The sequence below is a fragment of the Agelaius phoeniceus genome, chromosome 14 (genome assembly GCF_051311805.1).
Source record: "Agelaius phoeniceus isolate bAgePho1 chromosome 14, bAgePho1.hap1, whole genome shotgun sequence".
NCBI lineage: Eukaryota > Metazoa > Chordata > Aves > Passeriformes > Icteridae > Agelaius > Agelaius phoeniceus.
The window spans coordinates 1,710,255-1,735,699 of NC_135278.1; the positions used below are offsets into that span (position 1 = coordinate 1,710,255).

The following is a 25,445-nucleotide window of genomic DNA, read 5'->3' on the forward strand; positions in this document are numbered from 1 at the left end:
GCCGGGCGCCGTCACGTGCCCGTCACGGTGCGCGCGCAGCGCCCGCCCCGCTAATGGGCGCGCGCAGCGGGGGCGCGCGGGGCGGGGCGTGCGGCGGAAACGGCGGCGCGTGTGGGAGCGACCGGGCCGGGCCGGGCCGGGCCAGGCCGGGCGGTGAGTGCGGGGAGCGGGGGGCGCGGACCCGGGACCCTGAGTGCGGAGAGCGGGGGCGGCCCCGCCCCGCCCCGCCCCGGCGGGAGAGGCCGAGCGGCGGCTGGGGCCGAGCTGCGGCTGGGGCCGGCCCGCAGCGGGAGCAGCCGGGGCCGGAGCGCTCCTCTGCTCGGGCGTGCGGAGGGGCCGCCCTGCTCTCCGCTGCCCTCCGGGCCGCTGCCCGACCGGCCGCGGGGCTCGCTGGGCAGGAGCGGCCTCCTCCGCACCTCCGGCCCGGCCGAGCCAGCCGGGGAGTTTTGTGGAGGGCCCGAACGGCCTCGTCGGAGCCGTCGCGACTTCGGGAAGACTGGCGGGGACACCTGCAGGGCTCCGGGTCCGTTTAGGTGGTGGGGAGGCTATGTGGGAAAGTTTATTCCACGTGGGAAATGTCTGTGCCACCATTTGGGTTCAGCGGTAGTTAAAATCACTTCCAAAAGGACATTAAAATTACATCAGAAAAGATGGAGATTGTTACGAAAAAGTCTGGAGCACCCGGAGCAGCTGGGAAAGGGGCTCAGCCTGGAGAAAAGGAGCGACCTCAGGGGGGAACTTCTGGCTCTGCACAAGGCCCTGACAGGAGGAGCAGCCGGGGGGGTCGGGACCTTGTGCTATGTCGTGTTTGCTCAAGGTGAGAGGAAAGAGGCCTCAAGGTGTGCCAAGGTAGGTTCAGGTTAGGAATTAGTAACAATCGTTTCCCTACCAGAGCGGTCAGGCCTTGGAATAAATTGCTCAGCGCGGCGGCACTATCTCTGAAAGTGTTGAGGCATTTGGGGGTGTGTTTTAGGGGTTATTGTGGTGGTACTGGTGGGTCTGGGTGACCTTGAAGGTCTCTTTCAATCCCAGTGATCCTGTGAAATCGGCACAAGGAGAAATTGGCTGCATATAAAGAAACTACTCTGGTGTTCCAAGAATGAGCAGTTTACAAAAGGGGTGGAGGGGTGAAGGTGGCTGCAGCTTCCCCCGAGGTGGGATGCACCTCGCTGTGCTCTCTCTCCCCCATCCTCTGCTGGTGCCACAGCAGACGGTCCGTGGGCAGCACAGGGAGCTTTGGGGATGCTCGTGCTGGTGCCCACAGCTGCCGTGGTCTGCAGCTCTCCCACAGCCCTGGACTGTAACTCTTGTATGCGCATGCATGCATCTATTTGATTCCTTGAGCATCTATATTGAGCTTCTTTGGTTTATGTGCTTCCTACTCTCTTATTTTCCTCACATTTTGGTGCTATGTGCTGGTACCAGTAACGTCCATCAATGTCATGCTGCGTGGAGATGTTTTTGTTCTTTAGTGCCATGTATTTGTTACACAAACGTTAATCTTTGGGCAAGCTCCTCATTAGTCTGCACTGTCCTTACCTCCCCTGTAGCTACATTAATTAGCCATTGTATTTTTCCATATTTTTCTGCAGAAAGTTGCAGCAGAGCTGTGAGACTGTGGGAAAGCATGGAGGTGACCCAGGATAGGAGTTTATCCCCCCAACTTGTGTTCCTTCTTACTCCAGCCATACTCCTCCCTGTGGGGGAAGCCAAGGGGTTGGGTTCTCTGTTTCTTCAAGGCTTATTTGAGGAATTTTGAGGATCTAATTAAAAAGGCCCTTGAGCTGAGTTGTTGAAAGCTGTGTGGGAGCTGGGGTGAGGTCAGGTTTCTGTGTTGAAGGTCATATGTTTGGAGCTTGTAGCAGGGATGAGGTTCAATCACCAAGTCATTGCAAAGATCAGGTGTTGCTACTGAGGTATTCTGTATACCTTCCAAAGATGGTGTGAGATTTCTCCCTTAATCCCCAACTTTTCTGCTGACATTATTTCAGTTCCAGCATGTCCATTCCATCCAGCTGCTCCACTCTCAGCCAGCAGTTCCTCACGCTGATGCTGGCTTTCCACGAGGCTCTCTTCCCATTAGTCCAAGCTTTTGCAGTGGGGTTTTCTGATGATCCTGACTGCTGACTCTACTGGAGGTTTTTTTTGTGTCTTCCCTTTTTTTTTTCCTCTTTTTTTTTTCTTCTTCCCCCTTTTTTTCTTTCCCAGTAGCTCTGTGTAGTTAGTCCTGCATCCTTTTGCCCATCAGCTTTCTTCTCCTAGCTTTTCCAAAAGATATTTCTGAAAACAGGAGCTGTTGAGCATTGTTCAGAGGTGGCACTTGCTGGATGTTCTCTCCAGGAGTGCTGAGGGAGTCTGGAAGGACAGAAGGGGATGGGACTGAGCTGCCTGCAGCTGCCTGCTCTGCATCCTCTGGAGCACGGGCAGCTCACCCCCTGGAAATGCCAGGGTTAGAATTCCTAGATGTGTGTGCAGAGGGAGGCTGGTTTGGCAGAGCCTTGTGAGCATCCTGAAAACATTTCATGGAGTATTTAATAATTTGGCGTGGGCATGACAGGTTTCACTGTTGGGAAGCACCGAGGGCTGTGTTAGGTTGCTGCTGGTGATACACATACATGTACACACATGCTGGTAAGGAGTTTTTTCCTTTGTTTTGGGTTACAACATTGAGTGTAGAGCACAGCTCGTACAGGACTTGGTCAAATTCCTCTGGTTTTGCTGCTGTGGCTGTATTTTTGTGAAAACTCTGCAGGTTGGTTTCCCTGACTGGGGTTGCTGACTGCTGCATTCTTAGGCACAAAGAAGGAAGGGGCTCTTTGTGTCTCTTGGTTTTACAGAGCCCTGCTATAATAATTAGCTGCCTGAAATTAATATATTTCTTTCAAATACCAGCTTCCAGAATCAAGGAAAGCGAGCAGTGTGCCTCTTACCATCAAGGATTACCAGGAATTAATCTTTCAGTGCAAAGGCCACTAATCTCGGGCATGCAAAGAGGGTTTATTGAGCTGCGTGCCAGTGCTTAGAGCAGTGATGGATGAAATCCCTGGCAAATTCAGATGCTCTGGCTGTTAATTGCCTCCCCACCTGCTCATCCGCCTCCATCCCCTGCATGCTGGAATCTGCCTCTGGGTGTCAGTCCAGGAGATGGATGGTGACACGTGGAGCTGCTGGGTGCCAGCCCCGGACCAGCTTGGGCTCTCACGCCTGGGCTCTTCTGCCTGTCCCAGGGCAGTTCTGCTGTCACTGGGTCCCAGCTTTTCTGTTGTGCTGGGAGCTGAGTGAGGGAGCTCAGCCTGGCACTCGGATTTTCAAACACAAAGCCAAGCTGGGAGCAGCAGGAGAACTGTCTGAATTCCTGCCTTACGATGAGCATCTTGCCATGTTCCTCGTGCAGTTTGCAGGTAACATGGGAGGGGGGGGGGGGTTCTGGGATTCCCTGCATGGCTCCTGCTGCCCTGCAGGATTATCTGGAGTTGACAGAAGTCACTGTCAAAATTGTGCTGCTCTCATCAGTGTGCCTGGCCAGCTCCTGGCTCAGACTGGTGTTTGGGAGGCTCTACCAGTGATAATTGAGCCAGGAGTACGGTAGAGGAACATGCACGAGCCCAGCAGTAGTTTTTGAACCTGGAAATTAGTTTCCAAAAGGAAATTATTGGGATCAAAATGTAACTTCAAAGCTTTGGTATCCCTCTCTTCTGCCTTCCCTGCTGGTCTCTTTCCTCTTGTGTTCTAATCGATTGCTGCAGATGTACTTTGGTGTCCTCTCAAGTTTATTTCTTGAGGGCTTAAAATGAGAACTGTGTAATCAATGGCACAGTGTATCCCAGAATCCAGTTTATTCCCAAAAACACAGGCACCCTGCTCAGATTGAGCAGTGCTTATTCCCTAAATTTGCCAATGTTGGCATAAAGTAAATCCGTATTTATAGTAAACCCTGTGTCAGCCCATTTCTGAAGTTCCCCTGATGCTCAGTAAGACAAGCCTAATATGTGTTCAGAGGAGCCCAGGGGACCCCAAAATGTCACCTGAGGAGTTGAGAGGGACCTGGGGCACCCCCAAGTGTGACCCAGTGTAGCAGATAGGGTTCCAGGACATCCCAAAATACGACCATACAAGCAACAGCCTGCACAGGCTTTTTGAGTTGAATTGAAAGGCTTTTAGGTGTGTGACAGTGTCAGAATACCTGGTAATAGTTGTCATTTGAGTTTTGGGGCAGAGGTTTATGTTTCTGCTGTTCATTAACTGGTTGAATGGCAGGAAAGCTGTTCCAGTGCCTGGGCAGAGTGAGGCTGCAGTTGGAGCTTGTTGCTCCAGAGCAGTGCCAGGCTTGTGGCAGAGCTCATGCCACCACTTAACTGAATGTTCCTGAGCCCAGCAGGGAACATTTGCCCAAATCCTGAGGTGGCAGCCCTGTGGCTGCTGTGTTGTTTGTAAGTGGTCCCAGGAGTGTTTCACAGGAGCTGCACAATCCTGTGTTTTGGTTGTGATTTCCAGTGTTTTCTGTTGGTAATGGGAGTGATCTTAAAACAGCCTTTTTAGTTTGCCTCAGGGACTTTTTGGGGTTTATTTTCCCCCTGGTCATTAAAGCAAATGGCCCAGCTCTGTTAGGATTGGAAAACTGAGTCCTGTCCCGGGTCTGGCATGGGACCCAGTGAGGATGGATACTTCCCTTGATTTATGCCTGGAACATTGAGATCTTTCCTCTCTCCCCAGCCCCTTTCTGAAGCTGTGCTGTGGAAGCTGCAGCCGTATTTAGCCCCAGCACAGACCTGGATTGATCCCAGCCCAGTGGGACAGTGGGCTATGCATTGTCAGTGCTGCTTAGGCCAGTGGGAAGCTGTGGACTCTTCCCATCAGGCACAGCTCAGCACCTGTTTCCAGAGGGGAAAACCACCCACAAGGACCCGCTGTGCTGTGGGAGAGGCCTTGCTCAGAATCGCCTTCTGCTTTCTTTCAGCATCCCCCCCTTCTTTCCCTGATCCATTTTTCTGCTGAGGAATCTTCTAGTTTTTATTTTTAAATGTTTAGTCACTGCATTATGGCAGTGCCTCATGTCTCACTCAATTTTTAAATGGACTCTTCTGAAAATCCCTGGAGATAGGAATAGGGAGATGAAGGGCACACTGACACCTGTGCCACATACGGCTCTAGAAGTGCTGACACCAGTTCTGACACTTGCTGGAAACCCAGATTTTCTCCTCTCCCCTTACCTTCTGTGTAGCATTTCCCAGCAAATGCAGAAATCTTATTTTGGCCTTTCCAGGCTGGCTTACTACAGGAATACTGAGCAAACCCCTGTGGTTTGCTCCTGTGCTAGCGCCTTCCCTCCTGAGCAGAGCAGCATGGAATGGCCAAGGACACCTCGTTCTGGTTGGAACGAAGGACAGAGGGATGTTCCTGTTTGTGTCTCCTGGCTGTACTGGCTGAGTCTGTCAGCTTTTAACCTGCTCAGAGCCCAGAAGAGAGGATTTCCTGCAGCTTCAGCTTTCTTCTGAGCCTGTTCTCTATACCCAGTGGGGTGTGGCTGAGCTTTGGCTGCTCGCTGAGATGGTAGGAGAGAGGCAGGTGGGTCTGAAAGTTGGCTGCTATCCACAGCATTTATCCTGTGTAGGGTGGCAAATCTAACATAATGAGGGGTTTCTTACTCCAGAGTGTGTTGGGAATCTTCTCTCTGGCTTGTTTTTATTTTTGGAGGAAACTACTGCTAGAGAGCAGCAAGCAAGGTCCCTTGCTTACGGCTTCCATCACCCACTTTCCATACTGCCCTTTACTGGAACATTTGCTTTTTCTCCATCCTGGTGAAGTGAGAGCAAGGCTTTCCCAAGGTGTTTTCTGCTCGATGTTTGTTGTTAGGTTCTGGTGGATGGTAGCTGGTCCTGTTTTGGTGAGCCCTGAGGACAAGGCTCCTGTTCCAGGTCACACGGGTGCCTCCACCCAGAGCCTTCCAGCTGATCTGCTTTGCTTCTGACTGTCGACTGGCCCTGGGGACATGCTGGGACATTTGAGATTCTCATTCAAACTGGGGCTGGAAATCCTTGGAGTGAGTGGCTGCCTGTGCTCCCCAGTGGGTTGGAAAGCAATGGCTGGAGCAGTGTCTATTCAGGTGCTGGTCAGGGCCAGGTGTCTCCACAGTGTTGTCTGCAGCCAGAGCAGGATGTCTGTCCATGCTGGTGACACCAGTGTCCGGCTGTCCCACTCACTGCTTCTCTCCATCCTTTCCTATTGCCAAATGCAAGGAAACTCTTGTTCAATTTTGCCTTTTCTATTGCATGGATAATACCAATGTGAGCATAGAACTGCTCCTTTTCTTTTCTCCTGCTGTCTTCCCTGTGCACGACCTCTCTATTTTTAACCTGCTGCATTCAGATTTGTTTTCCTGAGCCCTCGTGACCTCCATGATATTTTGACTTTGGAATATTTAACACAGCATTGTAGGCATCCTGCATGGCCGGGCGTGACTATTGTTGTTGCCAGCTGAATAGTCCTTGTTTTTTTGGCTGCTTCTTGCATTCTCAGCTTTCAGTGGCTCAGAGAGGAGCCTGCCAGGCTCCCTGTACCCACTTGGCTATTTACAGCCAGACCCAGCAGCCATGTTTATTAAGTTCTTGGAATCCTCTGGAACAGAAATCACAACGCTGCAGAGGGGGTGGAGGAAGGTTTGGTACAAATGCCTCGGCCCATCAGTACCCTGGGATGGGAATTGTCATTGTTGCTGCTCTCAATTCTGCTGATTCCCCTGGGAACACAGAGCACCTTAGAAATTGTTGTGGTTGTTTTTATCACTTTATATGGGTCCACAGAAAATATTTGTTTTTTTCTTTTTTTCCACTGTATTGGTTGTTCAGGGTGAATTTGCTGAGACAAAGATAAATCAAACTTGATATTTCAATGGTCCTTCGGCCTTGCATTCCTGCAAGTGCTGACTGTGACAGAAGGTGGAGTGAGGAACTCAATGGTCAATTCAGGGCACTGGACCCATCTCTTCAGCCTAGAGAAAAGGAGGCTCGTGGGAGACCTTGCTCTCCACAGCTTCCTGACAGGAGGGTGCAGCTGGGGTGGGTGATCTGGAGCTCTCTCCTTTTTGGGATGTGCATCCCAGAGCCCCTTCCATGTCAGTGACCAAGAGCAGCTGTGTGGCAGACTCCTTGCAAAAATTCCAACAGCATCTCATTTTGAAGATGTTCTCAGTTGTGCCTTGTTTTTTGGTAGTAAATCACTCCAGGTGAATTCTCAACTGGTGAAACTGAAATAACTCTTAACAGTGTGTTTCTGGACTGAAGAAATAGGGAAAAATTCTGTCCTTTGAGTTTCCAGGCTTGAAATGCTGATCAGCCCAGGGAAGATGCACCCCTGGCTTACACTGTCAGGCATTTTGATTTGTGTGGGTGGTAGAATTGGTGCTGGTGAGTAATATTTTATTGTGTAACATTCAGATCAGGCAGAGCTGGGGCCAGGAGTCAGGATTCCTTCAAGGCAAAGGACAGACGGATGTGCTGCTTGTGCCCAGAACTGGGCATTTCTCTCACTACAGTGATCCAAAAGCATCACAAACCAGTTTAAGTCAAATCCCTAAGTGTACTTTTCTCTTTCAGGTTTAAACCAGCTGTCCTTTGACCCTGCCAGCAGCGAGTCCCTGGGGCTGGGCAGTGCCGCTGGCCCGCGGCTGTCGGACAGCCCGGCCGAGGATGGAAGTGGCCCGGGAAAGAGGAAGAGGAGCAGCATTCCCCCAGGTGAGCCAATACCAGCTCCACTGCTGCTCCCAGCTCCATTGCTGGCAGGACTCAAGGGTTCTGTGAAGAGTGGCTTGGATCCAGGGCTGTGGCTGTGCAGGGTGGGCAGGGGGAGCTGTGTGCTGCTGCAGCCCCACCGCTGTGCCTGAGCCAGGCTTAGACTGTGGGGTCTTCCCAAGGAGTATGTAGTGATAGAAGAGTGGGGAGTGGCCTCCCACTGCCAGGGGGCAGGGATGGATGGGATATTGGGAGGGAATTGTTCTTTGTGAGGGTGGGGAGGCCCTGGCACAGGGCAGCTGTGGCAGCTCCATCCCTGGCATTGTCCAAGGCCAGGTTGGGTGAGGCTTGGAGCAGCCTGGGACAGTGGAAGGTGTCCCTGCCCATGGCAAGGGTTGGAATGGGATGGTTTTTCATGTCTCTTCCAACCCAGACCCTTCTGTGATTCTCTATACTTGTCCAAATAGATGTATTTTCCTAATTGAACAGAATCTCAAGATTAAAATCATGACCTTAATTAAAAGCAGGATAAGACACCTCAGGCTGAATGACTAGAGACATTCACATTTAAGATAATGTCATAAAAACAAAGTGTTAAAAGAACTGTATGATATTGTAATGTCAGATCAAGGAGTCTTGCAAGGAAAACTTCCTAGATGCCAGCTTCAGGATTTCTCACAGAGCATTGGGAAAAAAGGGAACACAGAATAATGCCTTTGCAGATTATATTGTGGCTGAAAACTGCAATCCCACCAGTGTGATTGGGGAAATGTGCTTGTGCTATGGAGGTGGGATGTTACAGCATGGACAGAGCAGTCTGTGGGAATGAGGTGGGAACTTCCCTAGGGAGGTTCCAGGTGCAGAAGGGAAGGATGAGGCTGCACCTGTGGCAGAAGGAAGGTGATGTGCAAAGCCCTCAGCTGCAGAAAGAGAGGGTGAAATGCAGCTGTTTCCCTGGAGAGTTAAAAATCCTTGAAGGAGAATCATGGACTTTACAGCACAGTTCAAGGATGGTTTTGATGAGCTGACAGAGCACTTCAATGGCAGTGGGAGGATCCTGCTGGGACAGCTCTCTTCAGTTCAGTGCAATCTGACAGTTTATACCTGCTGGATGTGTCCTTTGTTCCTAAATCTCTTGTGAGGAATCGGTGTCTCCTTACCTTTAATCAGTGCTCCTTCAAGGTCCCTTAGAGGTCTTAATTGCAGTGGGTGAACCATAACTGAGGTGCTTTAAGGTGTTTTCCAAGTCCCAGCTGCTCCAGAAGCACAGCACTGGTGGTTTTTTTTCTACTGTCTCTTCCCTGAGAGTGGGTTTAGCTCTGGTTTTGGGTGCTGACACTGCAGAGCCTCACTGGGCAGAGCTGAGATCTGCTCTAAGCCCTTAATCACTTTTATGTTCCTCTCAACAGATGGTGGCAGAAATCTGAGCCTGGACTCCATTCTGATGGGATTGCCAATGTCCGACCCGACTGCCTGGGCCACCGCCATGAACAACCTGGGCATGGCTCCCATGGGCATGACAGGACAGCCCCTCCTGCCTGGTGAGCTGAGCCTTCACTGCTCTTTGGGAACAGCCTGTTGCACTGTGGCTGGGTAGACACCCACCATGTACACACTGAGCTGTGTTTGAAATGCATTCATGCTGCAAGTGATCTGTTTAGAGACCTGAATTGAGAAGAGATGAGAATACATGTATTTTAATGCAAATAATAATTTTGTGGGGTACCCTTAGGTATCCTGCAGTGGTGCAGGAGGAGGAGGATGCCACACAGAGGTCAGGAAACCAGTGATATCCAGGAGCATGTTACTCTAAATGGAGCTGCAGTGGTTGGTGAGGAAGATAAAGAGGAAAGCAACAGGGTAGCAAAATGGATATGGCAGAAATTAATGGAGAATTCTGCTCCAGAAATGACCACCTTGTAGTGTGAAATATATGTGCATGGCTGAGTCATCTTGTACTGGATGAAAGAGCTCCTACAGGAACAGAGCTGAGCTGTGCCTGATTTCCCAGCAGTGCAGGATGCTGGACATCAAAGTCCTGAATGGAACTGACTGTTCCAGTGCTTTGCTGCACTAAGAAGGATGTTTTCCCTGCCATAAGACCTGTCTGCTCACCTGGGGAGGGAATGTCTATGTTGGCAGACAGCACAACCTTTTCTCCTCCAGTTTGAACAGCCCCAACTCTCTCCACAGTAATAGAGTTCTCTCCTGTCCCCAAGGCCTTGTTTCACATTTGGCTTTGCTGTGGAGATGCTGTTTCCGTGTCATTCTCCTGCTGACATTCTTCCATGAAGGAAAAATCAACACAGGCCTATCCTATGGATAAGGATATAATTCCCGTGTACTCCTACATCCATGTTTTACAGTTGGAACAGGAATGTTTCTTGTCCCTTCCTCCAAAAAAGCTGGTTAGTGGCAGAGGATTGGCCTCAGATCTGTGTTTTTGCTGTGACTGTTTCAAAGTACTGAGGAAATGGCAGGTTCTTAGCTGCTGCAATTGCTGCACTTGTCTGCTTGGTGAGATGATGCCCTAAGTCCCAGCACCATTTAGATTGGAAAAGACCTCCACATCGAGTCCAACCTGTCACTGATCCCCACCTTGTCAACAGCTCAGAGCACTGAGTGCCGCATCATGGATACCTCCAGGGATGGGGACTCCATTCCTTCCAATGCCTGGCAACCTTTTCCATGTACAAATTCTTCCTAATGCCCTTAAGCCTGTGTCACAACTGCCTGTGCTGCTGAACTACTTAATACAACCAAACTGGGTCAGGTTTTCAACTGTTTCCATATGTCACAGGTGTCTTTTTGTGGACAAACCTCTGGGAAGGGTTGGACATTAGATGGGAGCCAGTGTCTACAGAGGAGAGAAGGAAATAATTTATTTTAACAGAGAAAAGTTACTTGACTGTGGCAATGAGCAATGAAATAGTTTTAAAAGATTATTTCAAGGGCATAGATCTAAAGTTTGATGTTGGCATGCTACTGATTTTCACCAGCATGCGTGGGAGTGTTCCCCGTTTGCTGTCAGAGCTCACAGTCACTGTATGACTCTACCCCCCACGCTTGACTCCCTTATTCTTTCCCCCATTTAGATTTTGATCCTGCTCTTGGAATGATGACTGGAATCCCTCCAATCAACCCCATGATGCCAGGCCTGGGGATTGTCCCACCTCCCATCCCTCCGGACATGCCGGCTGTGAAGGAGATCATCCACTGCAAGAGCTGCACTCTCTTCCCACCTAACCCACGTAACTGTCTGCTTGTGCTTTGTCTCTATAGGGTATCCCTTTGTTTATATAAACCCAGGTGTGTGTGAGAAAAGGGCCATTCCTGGGACTCACTGCTGGCAAGAGGGTGACAGAGCAACAGGAAAAGCCTGGTCTTGTCACTGTTTGCCATTTTCAGAAATAGCTTTTTCAGCTGCTAGATTGATAAAGTCTGAGGAAAAAGCCATTCCAGTCACTGAGCGTTTGAAGTCCTCATGATTTGATTCTCGTGTACAGTGTGAGGTGTAGCTCAAGCACATAAGTCTGGAGTGTGTGCAGTTACAGCACAAAGAATCCCCTGAGAATGTTTTTTATGTGTTATTTACATTAGGACAGTTTTTTAAGCTGATTTTGTACCACCTTCCATGATGAAGTTGGGAGCTCCTGGTGCTGCTTGTGTTCTTTGACAGCAGTTTAGTGAACCTCCTGCACTCAGGAGAGTATTTGGAGGGCTCTAGACTCCCAAGATCTTCTTTTTGCAAACATGCTGGTGAATGTGCTTATTTTTATCCAGCACCTCAGCAGTGCTATGGATCCACTCTGTAAATCTGAGTGTGGCATAGCCAGGTGTGTTTTGGGAGGAAGCCAGGAAGGTGTGGTCATCTCTCAGGAGAGGCGAGCAGGTGGAAGGAGCGTGTTCTGGCAACCCAAAACCTGACCTGCTCTGCTTTCTCTCTTCAGATCTTCCCCCTCCAGCCACGAGAGAGAGACCCCCAGGGTGCAAGACAGTGTTTGTTGGAGGCCTGCCGGAAAACGGGACAGAGCAGATCATCATGGAGGTGTTTGAGCAGTGTGGGGAGGTCATAGCTATCCGCAAGAGCAAGAAGAACTTCTGCCACATCCGCTTTGCTGAGGAGTTCATGGTGGACAAGGCACTTTACCTGTCTGGTGGGTGTGTTTGGCTCAGAGGGAAGCTTAAAATTTTGGGACAGAACTGTGGTGGTGTGTTATAGGCAGAACAATAGAATTGGGGCAGTTTTCTCTGATGCTGTGTCAGTTTGCCTTCTGCTGCTATTGCATTTCTGCTTAAATATACAAAAACAGCTCTTGAGAGGAAAGGCAGCGATACTTTGTCACCTGAAAATGTTTACAAAACACTGGGCTGAGGTGCAGAGTCTATTTTCATCTTACATAGATAAGTATTCAGCTAATTCTGTATATAGTGCCTAAAAAAATGGACGTTTGCTCCTAATGTGCTGACTGATGGGCTGGACTTACTTGCTGGTTGGCTTGTCCTAGTGGGGTTTTATTTGGCTGGTTGGCTTGACTTAGTGGGGTTTTTTTCCCTGTTAGCCAAACCCTCTGGTCTCCTTTAGCCATGGGAGCCTCAGGTAAGTCCCCTGTCCTACTGACCAGCCTCCCTCCTGCCAGGCTACCGCATCCGGCTGGGCTCCAGCACGGACAAGAAGGACACGGGGCGGCTGCACGTGGACTTTGCGCAGGCGCGGGATGACCTGTACGAGTGGGAGTGCAAGCAGCGCATGCTGGCGCGCGAGGAGCGGCACCGGCGCCGCCTGGCCGAGGAGCGCTTCCGCCCGCCCTCCCCGCCCCCCGTCGTCCACTACTCTGACCATGAGTGCAGCGTGGTGGCCGAGAAGCTTAAAGGTGAGAGGGGCTGGATGGGCAGAGCTCTGTCTTCTCCAGGGGTAAGCACACAGCAGCTCTGCTGCCATCTTCCTTCTTTTGTCAAAAACCCCCTTGGCTTGGTTTGGAAAGACAGGAGTCTGCTAAGGAAGGCAGGAGCCTCCCCTGAAATGGAGAATGTAAACCCTCCCCACCCCTCTGAACTGCTATAAATTTTAAATTAAGGGGCTCTCAGGCAAAAAATATGGGAGCAGGAAATAACAGTTCTTTAATAGGGAAGAAAAATAAAAGGATAAAATAAACAATGCAGTACACTAGAACAACACTGACAGAGTCAGAACAGAACCTGACACCCTGTGGGTCAGGGTGTTGGCAGCAGTCCCATTGGAAATGTGGCTGCAGCCCTCCTGCAGTGTCAGGGTGGTTCTGTTGGAGCAGGGGGTCCTGTAGAGAAGGATGTATTCTGCCTCTGAAGATCCAGTGGAAGAAGAGGCAGCTGCCGTTCCTCTGGGGAATCCAGTGGAGAAAGCCGTGCTGGTGTCTCAAAACCTCTGGATTCTATCTGGGTAGCAATGCTTGGCTCCTCCCTCTGGGCAGAGCACCTCACAATGGGGTGTTATAGTTCTTATCAGCTCTGCTCTGACATTCAATAGTCTGTTATCAGCAGATGTCCCCTCCCGGGGGAGGAGTGATTGTGGTCACTCAAAGGGAGAGATAAGGCAAACTGCCCACTTGACAAAAGATAGCTGCCATACAGATGGTAATAGAATACATCTTTCCTTACAATCTGGAACACCCCTGCGCTTGAATCATATTTATGGAATCTCAGGATGGAGGAGACCTGAAGGCTCACCTGGCCTGACCTTTTTTGGCAGAAGCATGGTCTAGACCAGATGGCCCAACACTGCCCAGCCCAGTCTTGAAAGCCTCTGGCTACTGGGGAGTCCAGCACTTCCACAATGCTGCTGTTGTGAAAAGTTGTCTCCAGGAGTACCCGTTCCCCCTCATCCTTTCCACGTGACCCTCTTGTAAAAGAGGAGTTTCCATCTTCATAGCCCTCCCCAGGACACAGTGATGAGGTCTCTCTTAAATCTTATTTTCCCGAGGCTGAACGAACCTGTTGAGTGCAGGAAACTTGTGCAAATCAGAACTGTTCAGTACAAGTTTCTTCCACATAATTTTGGTTGGAAGGACTAATGTAAGACCTTCTTGGAAGCCTGAAATTCATGTGTGATCTGATGATTTTGGAGCTGGAGGTCATCTCCTTTTACAAAAGGTTCCATCTCAGTAGATGTGACGTTTTCCAGTAAGTTTCTAGTGCTTGTTCCTCCTCTTGCTGCACCTCAGCAGGTGATTTGCTCATCAGCTTGGTGCTGAACTTGCCTTCCTTTGTACAGCCACATGTTTAGATCCTTCCCTGCTTCCAGGAGTTGTGATGAGTCTCCTGAAGGATGCTGACCTTTGAAGGAGCAGTTCAGCTCCGAGGAAAGGACCTGACAGCTGCCCAGGCCACCCCAGAGCTGTGGTGTAAAGTTGTCCTTTCTTCCTGCAGATGACACCAAGTTCTCGGAAGCCATCCAGACCCTGCTGACCTGGATAGAACGTGGGGAAGTGAACAGGAGAACTGCCAACAACTTCTACTCCATGATCCAGTCAGCCAACAGCCACATACGCAGGCTGGTCAATGAGAAGGCGGCTCACGAGAAGGAGATGGAAGAAGCTAAAGAGAAGTTCAAACTGGCTCTCTCAGGGATCCTGGTGCAGTGTGAGTAGTGTCTCCAAGCTGGATGTTGGTTGTGTGGTGTAGGGAAGACTCTTAATTTCCAGAGTCTGGAGAGGCCCCACTAAAAGGGCTTTGGGAAAAGAAGTGGCAATCGCTTCAGTGCAGCTCCAGCTGATTTGGAATCACATGGCACTAACCTGGGAAAAATCCCTTGTGGTACTTTTTACTGGAGTAAGAGTCCACATCTGGGGGAAGGAGAGAATGAATTCTGAATTTGTTTCCTCTTAATTATCGTCTTGTTATTAGTTCTGTCATCTTTTCAACCCCTCCTGTGCACAAACAAGGTAAGTTCCTGGGAATCTGGTGCCTCAGCGAAGTGTGCAGGATTTGTTCGCAAAAGGTAGGACCAGCAGAGTGCTTCCAACACCCTGTTGCAGACCCTGGGTCTTTCAAATCCCAGTACTTTATAAGACCAGGAAATCAAGAAGAGGCATGGACTGTATTAATTCCAGGATGTGATTTGTAATCGTTTCTCAGACCATTCATTGCCTCTTACACATCCTTGCTTTAGTAAATCTGAATATTTTTACTTCATTACAAGTACCTTCTCCACAATTGTACTAATTTTCTTTGAGCCCCTTGCCTAGCTTTTGAGCATTCTTAACTTTTGGTTTTGTATCTAGTAATTTTAGCTGTTACTTGTTTTTTTTTAATTATTATTTTCCTTCAAATTCTGTTAATGGTAAAAACTACAGGCACACGGTCCAGAGGGACTTACAATGAGCACTGCAGAGTAAGTAGTAATAGAGACTACTGTGTATCTCCACTCTCTAAAACCAAGACTGATAGCCACTCTTAGGTTACTCTAACGAGCAGGGAGATGTGTTTATTTTGTGAGAATTATGGGTACTGCATCACAAACATAGAAAAAATCAAGTGGATATGCTCTGTGCTGTGGGTGAGCTCTCAGCCAAGGAGAAACACTTTGTGTATTCCAAATCCTCTAAATTTTCTAGAGAAGCAGGAGGAATAAATCCCAGAACACTTGATGGCTGGTGCCTTTGCTTTGGTCCTGGTCCTGTTCCTGTAGCTCACACAGGCTGTGGCACTGTCCAAAGGCCAAGTCATGGTTGTAGCTCATCACCCCATTTCAGAGGTGAGTCCTGCCCCTCTGAACTTACACTCCCAGCCAGCCTCACACAGCATATTTGGATATTTTTCAGCACCTGTGCTGCCTTTTTTTTCCACATATCCTGCCTTTTTCCCAGCTGAGAGCAGAGCCCATGCCCCAGTTGGTCGTTGCTCTGTGAGCGTTTGGCACTGGCCTGGCGAAGCCCACAAGGCTCTTTCCAGACACTGAGCCCCCTCCCTGATGAGTGTAGCATCAACACAGTGCAGTGTTATGAGAAAAGGGGAGCCAAACCACCTGCCTGATTCCACTTTTTTACTCCTTTACTCCTCTTGTTCGCCCTCTCTGGATGCTATTCGGGCCCGATTTGCTGCTGATTTGCCACTCCAGTCGAGCAGATAGTGGCCGTGTACCATTCTGCCTCCAAACAAAAGGCTTGGGACCATTTCACGAAAGCTCAGCGTAAGAACATCAGCGTGTGGTGCAAACAAGCAGAGGTTGGTAATCTTTTCTTGTGTTAGATCCTCCAGCACGGTCTCTTGCTTGTCAGGATGTTGATGTTCAGTTTGCGCGATGCTCGCATGGATAACAACACCTTCCTTCACAGTGTGAGGTGGGAATCACTCAGGAGGCTCTTATGGTACAGGTAATAAATTTTCTCTTGGTATTTGTGTCACCAGTAGCAATACATCGAGACCTGTCTGCTGATGGAAGTTGTGCACAATAATAGTCATAATACTGATGATAAATGTTGTTTTTTCTGCTTGTTTTAATATTAAAGCAAGAAGGATTTCTAGAGAGATTAAAAAAAACCAGCAACTCTTAAGTTTTGTCAGAATCTTTTATCACATTTTATGTGATATTTCCACCTTGAGGTGTAAATAATTGCAGATGAACAGCCTGCAAAGCTTGAGGGAGGATGTTCTCATGTTTGTGTATTTATCCCGTGAAGTGACATGATGAAATGTGTGGTTTAAAAATGGTGATCAGAAAGGAACTGATGGAAGAATGCTTGTCACTCCCACTGCTCTTCCTGCAGGAGGAAGAATAGTTCTTAGTCCAGTAAGATTTTATAAAATCAGATAAGAGAGTCGGGCAGAATGTCAGAAATAAGGAAGCTAAGGTAAAGAAAGGGTGTCCATTGGAAGATGATGGGTGGGGAGATGTTTGTCCTGGGGGCTCTGATGAGATCCATGCTGCCAGCTGCCACCTTGGGGGTGCAGGGCCTTGCACTTGGCCTTGTTGAGTCTCATGAGGTTTTATCCCACTCCTCCACCCTGTCCTGTTCCCTTTGGCTGTCATTGCTTACCCCAGTGTAAATCTTCCTGTGGTTCTGGATTTGTCTGGGATATTGAGTTCCTTACCACAAACTTGGAAAGCAAGTCTATCTCAGCAAAGCCAGGAGGTGTCTTTCACCTTTAAGATTATTTAATATCCAGAGTGAATCTCAGCAAAGCTGAGAGGCTGCTGATCCATGATCACCACCAGGCCAGGGATGTGCAGGCCTGGGATCCCCGTGGGCTGGAGGTATCCTGGCCTGTGATCCCTATGGACTGGGGTGTCCAGGCCAGTGATCCTTGTGGACTGGGGTGTCCAGGCCACCTTCCTGCAAAGCTGCAGCCTGGAAAGACTCTGGATCAGGCCCATCCAGGGCCCTGGTGGTATCAAGCAGGTGGTTAATCCTCCACCATGCTTGAACACTAAATGCCCCTGTTGTCCTGGGAAGTTTCCAGGTGTGATCTCCCATGAGACTGTACCTATGGGACTTTCCAGATCCCAGTGAGTCAAACCTTTGTAGCAGCTAAAAGAGGAGCCAAGGTTTCTTTTGCACCTGAGAAGCCAAGTGCTGATTCAGATTCACTCTGAGCCCAGTGCTCCCATTCTTCCCTGCCTTCTGATCACTGGCTGTGGCTGGGGTGGGAGCTCTCTCTCCAGTTGGAGCTGTCTTTTGTTCCAAGGTAAGTTCTCCCAATGGGAGGAGGCTGTGAGACCACTGGTGAAGCCTCTTTCAGGAGCACTTCAGCTGCCAGGCTCAGTCTTCTGCCATCCCCCAGCTTAGGGACTGCTCTTAAAGGAAGGTGGAAGCCACAAGATGCAGCTTCTTAATACAGATTTTGGCAGATACTTATATATTTATTAAAATGCTGCTAGTATATGGTACATTTTTAGGTGTAATTTAAAATGTCTCTTACTTCATTGTAGATATCAGATGATGGCTAAAGGATCTCTCAGCCTTTTGGGGTCACCTTGAGGAGGTCCCTGTACATGCAAAGGTGCAGTTGTAGCTTGGTTTGCTCTGTCCCAGCTCAGGTTGGGACTTTTGGCTCCAGAGAATTAGGGCTGACTCCAGTTCCTCAGGTTTGCACAGCAAGGCTGAGCTGCCTCATCACAAGAGCAGAAGGGAGATGGAAGGGTCCGTAATCCCAGTAGCTCTGACAGAGTGACTTGTGCTGGATATTGCCCTTGATCTAATAATCTGTGCCAGTTTTTAAGTCATGTCCTGGAGTTGTTTTTTGCAGACCTAGATTTCAGGAACTTTTCATTCAGCCAACCTGTTCCTTGAAATCTGTATTGAAACCTTCTCTCCTTCTGAACCCCAGGAGATCCGTAACATCCACAATGATGAGCTGATGGGCATTCGGAGAGAGGAGGAGATGGAAATGTCAGATGAAGAAATAGAAGATCCATCAGAGATGAAAGAAACAGAAGAGTCAGGTAAAATCCCTTTTTAGAGCTCATAATGTGCTTCTCTTCAGTGGTTTCTTTCTGGCAGTGGGAAGCCATTCCCCTTGTCCTGTCACTCCATCCTTTGTCCAAAGTCCCTCTCCAGCTCTCTTGAGCCCCTTTAGGCCCTGGCAGGGGCTCTGAGGTCTCCCTGGGTCGTTCTCTTCTCCAGGCTGGACAGCTCCAGCTCTCCTAGCCTGGCTGCAGAGCAGAGGGGCTCCAGCCCTGTGATATCCCAAACAGCTGGAGCCATTCCTTTGTGTGCTCAGGATTTGTAACCCGAGCTGCTGAGCCCGTGTGCAGGGTGGGGAGGGCAGCCAGGGGTTCCTTGCTGTCCATGGTTTGATTGCTGTGTTGTCCCCAGCGCTGGTGTCGCAGGTGGAGGCGCTGAAGGAGGAGAACGACAGCCTGCGCTGGCAGCTGGACGCCTATCGCAACGAGGTGGAGCTGCTCAAGCAGGAGCAGGGCAAGGCCTCCAGGGATGAGGACACCACCAAGGAGCAGCAGATGAAGCTCCTCCAGCAGGCTCTGCAGGGCATGCAGAAGGTGGGCCTGGAATTTTTCATAGCTGGGGCTGTGCTGCAGGGGAAAGAGGCTGGGATGGGTGGCAGAAACACTTGGAAAAACATTTTAGCAGGATTTTAGCAGGATCCAGTCTGGCAGGGGGGAGCAACTTTGTTGTGTCCAGTGTTGCTAAAAAAAACCCCAAAGAAAATACTGATACCAGGGATTGTGTGTGAGCTGATAAGTCCCATGGAAGCAATCCATAGTTGAAGGATTCCTTGTATGCTCTTTACTGTGATTTCCAAAGTACCAAGTCTGTCCATAACCAGCTGAGTTAAGAAATGGGAAATCCCATCCATTGGGAATGGAATTACCGTCCCATGTTTACACAACTGTGTTTTTTTCTATGCTAATAGGCAAAGGTGTTTCTAAGGTGGATCCCTCTTTTATATTTCATCTTTGTAGTGGTTCTGGATGTGATCTGTCTGGTCTTCATGGAAAAGCCCTTCTAAATTTTATGGTCTTTGAACAATAATTGGTGGAAGGCAGGTTGAGAAGGTGGAAGGCAGGTTAAGAGTTTATCGTTTCTCTTCCAGCATCTTTTGAAAGTCCAAGAGGAGTACAAAAAGAGAGAAGCTGAGTTGGAAAAAGTGAAAGAAGACAAACTTAAAATAGAAACATTACTAGAAAACCTGAAGGAGCAGGTATGTGCCATGCAGGTCCTCCTTATGCAGTCCTCACCTTTGTGGTGAAGGACATCTGTCCTGCACTCCTGGTGAGAATGCCCAGCCCTGGTTTCGAGCAGTTGTCCTTAGAAAGTGAGGAAAAATTACTTGTCAAATTGCAGGATGTCTGTCAGGAATGGACCTGCAGTTGCTTCATGTACCTGTGAGACAATCTCAGCAACTGTATAAATAAAATAGGACTGTCACTGACCAGTGTACAGTGGTACCACAGCTGGAACGGGATTTTCTGCAGTGTGATCTTTTAAAAGACAAGAAAAAAGGTCTCAGTTATCAGACACTGATATTTACTACTGTGGTTTAGGAGCATGTTTTGATCTGCCCTCCATAAAGCACTTTGGAACTGGAAATTTTTGTGAATGTTTTAATATTTTTATTCTTGTTGGGTTTATTCCAAACAAAAATCCATGCAGTATTCCAAACAGAAATCCATAGTGCTGCTTCTCAGGTTTGATCGCCTCTGATTTGATTGTGGATTTGACTCTACACTTGCTGGGTTCTTTCCTCTATAGCACAGATACAATTACAAAAGAAGCATGAAGCAGCACTTCCCCCTTGGCCCACCGAGCCAGATATTGGGTTTATCTCATTTTCCATCTGTAGTCCCACTTTTTTGTGCCAGGAGCTAGGGAAGATAATGCCTTTCCACTAACTAAAAATGGTTTTGTGTATTCCAGTAATAATCAGAGCAGGATCTTCAAAACAAAAATAACAGATTATCATCAGTAATCTTTCCTTTCTTTGTCCATATATAGCAGAGCATGGCAGATGAAGAGGACAAGGAGGGAGATGCAGCTGACTGCCAAGGGAATGTAAGTCCAAGAGCTGCTGCTCTGGGATAGTGGAAGGTGTCCCTGGGGGTGGAACAGGGTGGGCTTTAAGGTCCCTCCCTGCCCAAGCCATCCCATGATTCTGTGATCTTCAGGAGCAGGCAGGCTGTGGGTTTGCAGCTGGGCTGCAGTCCCTGGATCAGCTTCCACAGGGGCAGAGCTGCTCTTTCTCCTCTAGAAGCAAATGTGGAAGCTCAGGCCATTTGGGCAGAGCCTCAGCCCTGTGAGCTGAGAACTGCACTGGTGTAAGAATTTGAGCAAACCCAGGGGACTGTTCAGTTCTATCTTGGTCACTGGCCTCCCTCCAGCCCATCTCACTGGTGACTGGAAGCTCTTCCCAATTATAGCTGTCCACAGCTCTCAGGCCACTGGAATTCCACATAAAACTAGGGAATAAAAGCACGTTCTGCTTTTAGTGCAGCCACCATCTTTGCATTGTTGTGTTTATGTCAGGGATAATAAATTATGCCCAATTCTGTTTTAATTCAGTACCACAAACTCAAGTCAGGGACAGTCTGATCCTAAGCCCTGTGCAGCCCCATGGCACTTGATTAATCCCATTTGTGTCAGTGTGGGCATTTGGAAAATAAACCTCTGCAGCTTAATCAGTCATGGCAAGGCCATGGTCTGGTTTGTATTTTGTTGTTTAAAGCAAGGCCCTTGTGGAGCAGATGTCATGGCAGGGAGCAGGGCTGGTGCAGGGTGTGTGGTGGCATCTGCTGAACTTTGTGACTTTTTCATCTCACTTGGTGGATGACACCCAGCACCATGGACACAGCTGTGCTTTACTGGGAGCATTTTTGAAAATAAACTTCAGATACAGCAGTGATGGATGCAGTGACTCAGAACACCAGGAAAACACCCCTGCATGCTCTGTGGAGCCTGCCCAAGCCAGTCCCTGGTGTGCCAGGTTGTCTGGAACATGTCCTGTGGCTTTTGCAGGAGAGCAGCACGTCCAGAGTTTGTGCCTGCAGCCAGGAGAAAGAATGTCCAGTGGAGAAGACCTTGAGCAACAGCCCTGTGAAATCTGAACGAGAAGTTCTCTTAGTTGGTGAGTTCTGCTGGCTCCTCGGTGGTGATTCCAGAGACCTGAGCTAGGGGGACCTGCTTCAAGGTGACCTTGCACTCCTCCTGCCCACCTCTGGCTCTTTTGCTTATCCCAAGGGAGGTGGGAGTCCTGGAACTGAGGAAAACCTTGAGCTTTGCTGGGGTCAGGGTGTGGCCTCGTGACCCCTGGCTGCCTGCAGGGGCACAGGGCTGGTGGTCCCAGCTGGCTTTTGTCTCGTGACAATGACCTTTGTGGTGTTCCTTCCCCAGGGATAATTTCAACATTTCTCCACGTGCATCCTTTTGGAGCCAGCATTGAATACATCTGCTCCTACCTGCAGCGCCTGGACAGCAAGGTGGGTGTGGGACAGCCTGGGCTGGACAGCGAGGCCTGAGCTCTACTCCCTGCAGAAATCTGCTGGAAGAGAATGGGGGATGGGGTGAATTTCAGGATGATAGGATGGTTTGTGTTGGGAGGGACCTCAAAGCCCATCCAGTTCCATGCCCTGGCAGGGACACTTGCACTATTCCAGGTTGCCCAAAGCAGCCCAGCTTTGGGGTTCACCACTAACTACACCCCCAAGCAGTCCCATGTCCTGCTGGCTTTGTGCTCCTTTTTGGAGTAAATGGGAGCAACTGTGCAAAGACTTCTGGAAGGAATTACATCTTATTCTTTTAGGAAGGAATTGCATCTCATTGTCCTCTATCCTGGTCTCCAGCTGTCTTCCTTAAAGAGCCCCAGGGACAGGAGGCCTCACAGTCATGGGAATTCTGTCTTTGGATTGGAACTTATCCAGCTGCTTGTGTATATAAATGAGTGTTTAGTTTACCCTTTCCTAAGGAAACATGGCTCCCTGGGCTTGCTCACGCCAGCCTTATAAAGACAGAGTTAATAATTTTATCTCCTCATTCTAGCTTGGAATTTGTCTATGGGGCCACCAGCTGCCTTTATTTTGGTTTGGAACTCCTATAGAACTGCCATCATAGCACTCAGCTGCTTTCTGGACTTCCTCTTTGGTATCCATAGTGCAGAGAAGGGCTTCTGGGAGCTTCTGCTTGGGAGAACCCCTGTGGAGAGCCCACCCTTTATTTAACCTGTGCTGTGGCATCAGTCTCCTCATGTTCACTCACACTTAGGGCTATTTCCATTGTCCTTTGTGTTCCTTCTGAGCTCTTCTGTCTCCTCCTTGACTCTTGCAGGAGTTCAGATTAGTTTGGGATGTTATTTTTAACCCTGAGTAGATCTTTGGGCCTGAGGTGAGGCAGAGGAGGGGGAGTACTTGGAAGTACGACCTGATTTCTTGAAGCTGCCAACAGGAAAGGAAGGGGAATATCTTTCCGCTGTTCCCTGTCCATCATTCTCACTAAGATGATCAGCAGAGAGCACAAAAATTAAGATCTAAGGTGGTTTGGAGCCATGTAAGAGCCCTTCAGAAGGGCTCTTGCCTGTAGCCCTGAGCATGGCTTGGCATGACCTTTGGCGCACCTCCTGTGCAGTGGTGCAACCCCAGTCTTAGCTCTTGTCACAGCTCCTGGTGTCCCAGCATTATCCCCAGGAGTTCAGGGAAAGCCTGGACGAGCCATGTAACTGTTTGAGTTTGAATTATCAGCAGCCACCAGGGCTTCCATCCTTCCCTTTCAGTGCTGTTTTCCTTGTGTTCCCCCAGATCTGCACGGCAGAGGTGGAAGTGCTCATGACACGACTGCAGAACACGTTCCGGCAGGAGCTGAGCGGGGTTGGGGCCAGCCTGGAGAAGAGGTGGAAGTTTTGTGGCTTTGATGGGTTGAAAATGACTTGAGCTTTGACTTAACGCTGGAAACAGTGGGATATGGATGCTGAGAAAGCCTGGGATGCTCCTTCCTCTGTTCCTGATGATTCCCTCACACCACGGCCTCGGGGTACAAAGTGTAAAAGTGAAACCAAGTCCAGAGCAGCACATGAAGAACTTCCAAGTTCTGTAGCTGCTTTGATCAGTTATTTGTTATTGGGCAAGTGCTGTTCAATATATTTGGGGAAAAAAGCTCCTGCCTGACCCTTTGAAGCACAGCGTGTTGACTGTGTGTTCTGCCAATGTTGTATGTGCTTGTGTGCCCAAATTCCTCCTCCTCAACCTTCCTTCTGCTAGGAACAGCCACAGACTGTCCTGAAGCAACAACAAAGGGGCATCTTCCGGTTTCTAGATCACCAAAAGGGGAAAAAAAAGGCATTTTTTAGATATTTCTATTAGTAAAAGCCAAGGTATGTTTAAAGAGAAGATTTAGATGTGTCAAGGGCCTCTGAGCCAAGGAATTGTTTCTTCTTTTGCTGTTCTCTTTGTTAGCAGTTAAGCTGAGGTGTTGGGGCTGAGGGGGATTCTGGCAGTGCCACTCATGCTTTGGGTCAGTGTACAGAATCTTCTACATGGGAAGGGTGTTTAATTTTCTGGGGATGTGGGTGGAGAAGAGCGACATCAGCCTGACTTTTGGTGATTTTTACGACTCAGTTCCTTCACCTACTTTGCTTCGGAGACCAAGCTCAAGCAGCACAGACTCCTCTGCTCCTGATCCTTCCCAGCCCTGTTCTTCATGTTCCTAGTGCATGCCATGCTCTTGCCCAGCTGTGCAGAGGTGCAGGGTAGCACAGCTCGGCCCATCCCAGCCTGCCTGGAGCCCTCTGGATCCTCCTGCCCACAGCAGCCTCACGTTCCCAGCCTGGCGTCACCTGCAGAGCTCTCAGTCACCCCGTGCAGTGTTCCTGTTCTAGACATCCCAATGTGCTCCCAGCACGGCAGCTGGCACAGTTCCAGCCCCTCCTCTTTGTTCCCCATGCCCCAGGTATCGGTGCCCTTCACTTGGGCTATTAATCCCACCTAACTTTGGGGGAGAAGCCCCAGTTCATATGTTCCTGTTCTCAGGTATTTCCCAAATGTGTGACACATCCCCAGCCCTGGTGTCATCCTGCTGGGTGCTTCTCCACCCTGTGCCATGACCAAGGTAGTGCCCAGGTGAGTACAGGGACATTTCTGGTGTGTTCTGTTTACCTGGCACAGAGACCTGATGGTGTGTGAACCAATTCCTCATCCAAAACCCCAAAATTCCACTGGTGAAGCCAGGCTTGGAGCCAGCTATTGACCTGCTGGCTCTGTTTGTCCCCTCACCATTCCCTGCAGTAGGAAGGACAGAGGAGAGCACTTCCTGTGCTCCTGCTCCCTTTCCCACTCACCCCAAGGCTCTGAGGTCTCTCCAGATCCCTTGTATTTCTTCCTGCACCTTCATCCTCCAGCCCCAGTGAATCATCCTCCTTGTTGTTGTTCCCACTGGCAGAGCCTGGCACCAGTTCTCCCCAGGCACTGGGCGAGCCAGGGTGGTCACAGAGCAGACACCCCTGCTGTGCTAGGTGGGAATGTGGCACCTGTGCCACCTGTCCCTTGGGGTCAGCCAGGTGGAGAGAGAGCAGGGTGGTGTGTACTCAGTGAGAGCGCTCCTTGGGAAAATCAAGGAAGAAACTTGAGGAGTCAGGACAGTTGCAGAGCCCTGAGAGCAGCCGTTGCTGGAGCACCCGGAGGCAGGGAAGGGGTGGTGGGGTCGGTGGGGACGGGGCTGGGCTCCCCAGTGTGGCAGCTCCCGCAGCACAAGGACTGGCTGGGTCCCAGCCTCTGTTGGCTGCAGGGTGGGAGCTGGGATGGGGCCAGGGCACCGTGGGCAGCCAGAGCCACCTCCTGGGGGTCTGAGGGGGCTGGGGCTGTTGGAGAGACCGGGCAGGTTGTTCCATGGGGCAGCAGAAGGGAGAGGAGCCAGGACATGTGGGGCAATGGCTGGTGCTGTGGAAGTGATTCAGGGCTAGAGCACCCCAGGGTCCTGCTGCTTCCCCTGTCCCAGGGCCTTTCCAGAGGGGCTGAGGTTTCTCCCAGGAGAAATCTATCCTGCAGATGGGCTGCTGATGTGACACCCAGGGATGGGTGACTGAGATCTTCCCTTGGGACCAGGCTGTTCCCACGTAGGCTGTTGCTCTCCTTGCTCCCAACACTGAGCGCTTGTCACACTGGGAGCAGATAAAAACCCTTTTAAAAAATGCTCTGACTAGTTGTGTCCCTGCAGATGAATGCTGTATTTTTAAGGAATAAACATTTTTTATGGGCAAATCTTGGGCCTGCTGCTTTCTTTGTTGTTCCAACCCAAACCATTC

The 25,445-nt window shown here is 49.7% G+C and overlaps 1 protein-coding gene across 1 annotated transcript; it reads left to right on the plus strand.

Annotated features, from left to right (window-relative positions):
* ENOX2 (ecto-NOX disulfide-thiol exchanger 2) lies at nucleotides 1-25,401 on the plus strand. The gene is made up of 15 exons (XM_077185834.1): nucleotides 1-153; nucleotides 7,593-7,730; nucleotides 9,137-9,268; nucleotides 10,823-10,978; nucleotides 11,678-11,884; nucleotides 12,368-12,601; nucleotides 14,133-14,345; nucleotides 15,823-15,929; nucleotides 18,033-18,147; nucleotides 18,521-18,702; nucleotides 19,257-19,364; nucleotides 20,159-20,215; nucleotides 21,176-21,284; nucleotides 21,551-21,636; nucleotides 22,948-25,401. The coding sequence occupies exons 1-15, from the start codon at nucleotides 54-56 to the stop codon at nucleotides 23,077-23,079; spliced, it is 2,076 nt and encodes a 691-aa protein (XP_077041949.1). The 5' UTR covers nucleotides 1-53; the 3' UTR covers nucleotides 23,080-25,401.
* The last annotated feature ends 44 nt before the right edge of the window (nucleotides 25,402-25,445 follow it).